This window comes from Belonocnema kinseyi, chromosome 10 (assembly GCF_010883055.1).
Source record: "Belonocnema kinseyi isolate 2016_QV_RU_SX_M_011 chromosome 10, B_treatae_v1, whole genome shotgun sequence".
NCBI lineage: Eukaryota > Metazoa > Arthropoda > Insecta > Hymenoptera > Cynipidae > Belonocnema > Belonocnema kinseyi.
This window is the reverse complement of record NC_046666.1, coordinates 9,718,413-9,723,149: the sequence shown is the minus strand read 5'-3', so window position 1 is coordinate 9,723,149 and position 4,737 is coordinate 9,718,413. Positions and strand designations below refer to the sequence as shown.

At 23.9% G+C, this 4,737-nt stretch overlaps 1 protein-coding gene across 8 annotated transcripts in view; it reads left to right on the top strand.

The window, feature by feature from the left end:
• LOC117182361 (activating transcription factor 7-interacting protein 1) overlaps window positions 1-4,664 on the top strand; it is a 92,207-nt gene extending 87,543 nt beyond the window's left edge. For all 8 annotated transcript variants that reach the window (XM_033375549.1, XM_033375545.1, XM_033375552.1 and 5 more), the window contains one exon: window positions 3,627-4,664. In XM_033375549.1, coding sequence (XP_033231440.1) covers window positions 3,627-3,722 — 96 coding nt within the window. In that variant the 3' untranslated portion in view covers window positions 3,723-4,664. The remainder of the gene's footprint in view (window positions 1-3,626) is intronic.
• Window positions 4,665-4,737: the final 73 nt, after the last annotated feature.

Genomic DNA, 4,737 nt, shown 5'->3' with positions numbered 1-4,737 from the left:
TACAGTTTTAAATACTTAAATAATTTTAAAATTAGAAGCTTTTAAAAATCGAAGATTTTTGATAAAAAAAAAAACATTTTTAATTGGTCAACTGTGAATATAAATGAATGATTTTTAAAATTGAATTGTACTTTAAGATTTAAAAAGTAAATAATAATTGATTTTACAAAACGATTCGGAATTTGTTTACAATTTTAGAATTTTCAGGTTTTTTAAATTGAAAATTCGACTATTTGGTTGACAATTCACGTATTTGATTAAAAAATCGTCTTTTTCGGTAGAAAATTAATTTTTGTTGAAAATTTAACTACTTGGTTAAAAATTAATTTATATTCTTGAAAATGCAATATATTTACTGACGAATTAAAAAAATTATTAATGATTGTTTAAACAATTTATTATTATTGTTGATAATATTATTTTCGAAAATGCTACAAAATTGCAGTTTGAAAAAAATCACTTTTAATCGAATTTTCAATTAAGATAAGTTATGTAATTAATTGGAGTCAAGAAAATGAATTGTTTAAACAATTTATTATTATTAATAATATTATATTTGAATAATCTGAGAAAGATGCGATTTTCTAAAATGTCTGGCTTTTTTGTTCAATTCAAATAAATTATTATCATTGTTAATGATATTATCTTTGCCCAATTGGTAGAATGTTGCGGTTTTTCTGAAATTTTTAACTGTTTGTCTATTTTGCATTAGGCGTGACTAAATAATTAATTAAATTTAGCAAAAATAATTGAAACTTATACTTTCTGTTCTTTTTTCACTTATTGAGGTAATAATTAATGATAGTTAACAAAAACGTCGCCTAAACAATTTAATATTGTTTTTAACTACCTTTTCTTAGAAGCAAGGGGAATATTATTAACAATTATAATACAATTTTTAAACAATTATTTTTGTCAACTTGACTTCATTTTTAGTTCACTCTTATTGAAAATTGGACAAAAAGCCAGAAATTTACGAAAAAACAGTATTTTGTAGCATTTTTAGAAGTGAATATTATTAACAATAATAATAAATTGTTAAAACAATCACTCTTATTAACATTGATGAACTATCACTCCCCTCTAATTGAAAATTTGACAAGTGGCAAATTTTTGAAAAAACCGCGTCTAACTCCATTTTATGAGAAAATGGCTAAAAACAATAATAAATTGTTTAAACAGTTTATGTGAACATCTATTTATCAGTATGAAATGTTCTTTTATATGTCAGAAACAATTTGCATTTTGAAAAAACGGAAAAAATCATAATTAGAGCCAAAAACTCGCAAAACCCATTTTTTCACTTATGGGGTTTTTTGGCACCCTATAAAACAAACTTTTGGTGTTGATATTTAAAAAGCGATATTTTATTCGAATTATATGGCTAATTGTGAAGAAAAATGTTCAATTTTTAATCGTTTGAGACAATATTGAGGATTCTGGATCATATCAATTTTTTTTTAAAAAACAAAAAAAAAATCATTTTTGTGTGGATTCAAACAAGTTTTTGGGATGTCCCCATAAAAATTTAAAAAAAGAAAATGTTTCCAATATATTTTTGGACCACCGAACTGAGTATTAGAGTGGCTCAAAAACCCTTTTTTTTAGAGGGAAACGGTCCCCCCAATTTCATTCCAAATATGAAAAAAGAAATTCCCTATTTTTTTTTTGCATTTTACATGGAAACTTCAAGTCAAAATTTGTAGACTGAAAATGTAATCCAACTTTGATTTCAACCGTTTTTTAAATCATATGTTAAATTATGATTTTTATAAGTTATTAAATCATTTAGTTTAGAATGCTTAATTCGAAAATCTTTCGTTTCAAAAATTTTCCATTTTAGATTTTTAATTTTTAAGCATATATTTTTATTTAAAGAATTTTAAAATGGATTTTTAAAGGTTAAAAAAAAATAAATGAAAATTAGAAGTTCTTAAAAAAATCAAAGATTTTTTTATTAATTTAAAAACATTTTTAAAAAATTTATTTTATTTTTATTTAAAAAGTGCTTAATTTATAAGTGAAATTGTTAAATTTTGACGCATAAATCACAATTGAACACTTATTATTTGTAGAAAAAATTTGAGTAATATTAAGAGATACATAAAAGTTTTGAAAAGATTCAAAATTCATTAAAAAATTGAAATTATTTAAAGTAATCTAAACGAATTGTGTTCATATTTTTTTTCAGAACTTCTAAATATATTTTAAAATTAATCGAAATTTTACTACAATTTTTGAAAATCCTGCAAATTAAAAAAAAAAATTCTTAAAATCTTTCATGTTCTTCTTTGATAATTTTTTAAATCTCTTAAAATCTTCTTAACCTTTCCGTTACAATGAATTTTCATAGTGAAAAATCATTTTCAATTTTCCTAAGAATCTTAAGAACATTTTTTTTCTTTTGAAGTCCTTCACAATTATTAAAAAAAATTTTATTTTTTGTTTTAAATTTGCAAAAATCTAAATTTTTTGTTTGAAATCTGCAAAAATCTCAATTTTATTTTAAATTCGGCTGTAAGTGTTTCAAATTATTTCAAGTTCTAAATTTAATTCGAATCTTTTTAAAACTTCTAAATATCTCTTAAAATTACTCTAATATTTTTACAAACAATAAGTATTCTATTATTATTTATAAATTGAAATTAAATTTTTTTGTCTAAATTTGCAGGATTTTCTCAAAGTTATAGAAAAAATTTAATTCATTTTGAAATATATTTAAAAGTTCCGAAAAAAACAATTCAAAAATTATTTTGAGTTTGGAAAAATTTTAAACCACTTCTAGATTTCTCAAGATTTTGAAATAAAATGTTTAAGCTTTTAAAGGATGCCTAGATTATTTAAAATAAAAATAATTTAACTTATAATTTAAGAACTGTTAATTTAAAAAAATTATTTTTTAATTTTTAATGTGTCCAGCTTAAAATGATTTAAAATAATATAATTTTGAAAATTTTTGAAGTTCATTGCTTGATTCTTTAATTTGAACTATTGAAAATTTTAACCTGGCTTTATATTTTTGGAACTTAATCTGAATCTTGGAACTCTATAATTTATAAAAGTTCTAAATTTTGCAGTTTATTTGCATGTCATTTAACATTGTTTATTTGAAAAGTGTTACTACCTTCGGTTCGGCAACTGTAAATTTTTGATTATTTGATTACACAATTTTTGAATTGAAAAACTTTGAAACTTCAATTTTAAAAGTTTGGAATTCAAGAGTTCCACTTTGAATGCTTTAATTTGTATATTGTTTATTACTTTATATGGAAAAATGTATAGAATATATTTTGATTTTTTAAATTTCATTGGCCCTGAAAAAAGTTTGCGAACCAGGAAAAAAAACCCGGAAAATGACCGGGAGTTTTTTTCTTCGATCGTTGCCCTCTAGGATGCAAAAAAATGTTGCCATGCATTTTTGGATCACCCAACTCTGTATACATATTCCGAGTCTATTGTTTAAAAAAATGCAAAATATTTGAATGGCTCGATACTACGAAAAATTATATACCGGCAAAAAATTTGGGATATCTGGAATTTCCAGGGAATTTTTTTCCTGAATTTCGATTAGGCCAAGCTGAAAATTCTCTTTATTAATAAATAAAAAAAAATCATTAATGTTCCAGTTTTCCGCGGGCAACAATTACCACTTTGCCGTCCGGGCCGTTGATTCACATTCCAGACTTGGACAGTACAGCGTACCTGGAAACATTTCTTTATAGAAAATGAAATTTAAAAGAAATGAATCATTTTTTTGCTCCTGACAAAAAACAAAACAAAAAAACCCCCCATCTTCTCTAACTCCCGTTCTGTATTTAACTAAAGCTTGTATGTGTAACGGACTCAAATTATCAATAATCGACATGTAATATAGGAAATATCGTTGCTCGGTTGAATGTCTCGAAGAGTTTTTTTTTTTTTTTTTTTTTTTTTTAATTATTATTAGATAATGGCAATGTACGTTAGAAGTAATATGAATATCGTCGTCAGCGTATGAATAACAATAATAATAATAATACGTTTGACTTGAGTAGGGCGTTGATTGATTGTGCCCGTGAATACAAAGATACTCGAATTCGTGTAAGATTTTAGTCAGTTGATAATAAAAAGTAAGTAGAAGTGATTTCTTTCTCGACTAAGATAACGCGATTATTTATAATATAATGAAAAAAAAAAAAGAAAAGAGTTACGAATTGTGTCGTCGCGACTTTGTGCTGCACGCAATATATATATATATTTTTTTTTTTCAAAGTGTGATTAATTACTAATGAGCTCGTGTATAAGGTAGAGACTTTATATTAAGAAATATGTGTATAGAGAGGACGATGATTCAGAGGGATGATGATGATGATCTTGATAATAATTTTTTAATGTAAAAATATATATGAAATTTAACTTAGGTTAATTGATTTCTAAGCTCTATCTTAAACATCGCCTCTTTATTTTTGATGTTGTTACTTTTCTGGCACAATAGTCAATTTAGAAATAAAGCAGTAGAGAAAAATTGAATTGGGTGCAAGGAAAGTAGAAGGTATTTCTAAATTGATTGCTGTGAATATTTTACATCACTCTTTATTTCTACATCAACATTTCCATACAGGTATAACATAATTTAGCACCTATTTGGTATTTGATAAATTATATATATATATATATAAATAAAAGCACCGTTAACAAGAAATACATATATAAAAAAAGGAAAATTTTTCTCTTTCAAGAAATCCAATGTTTAGTACA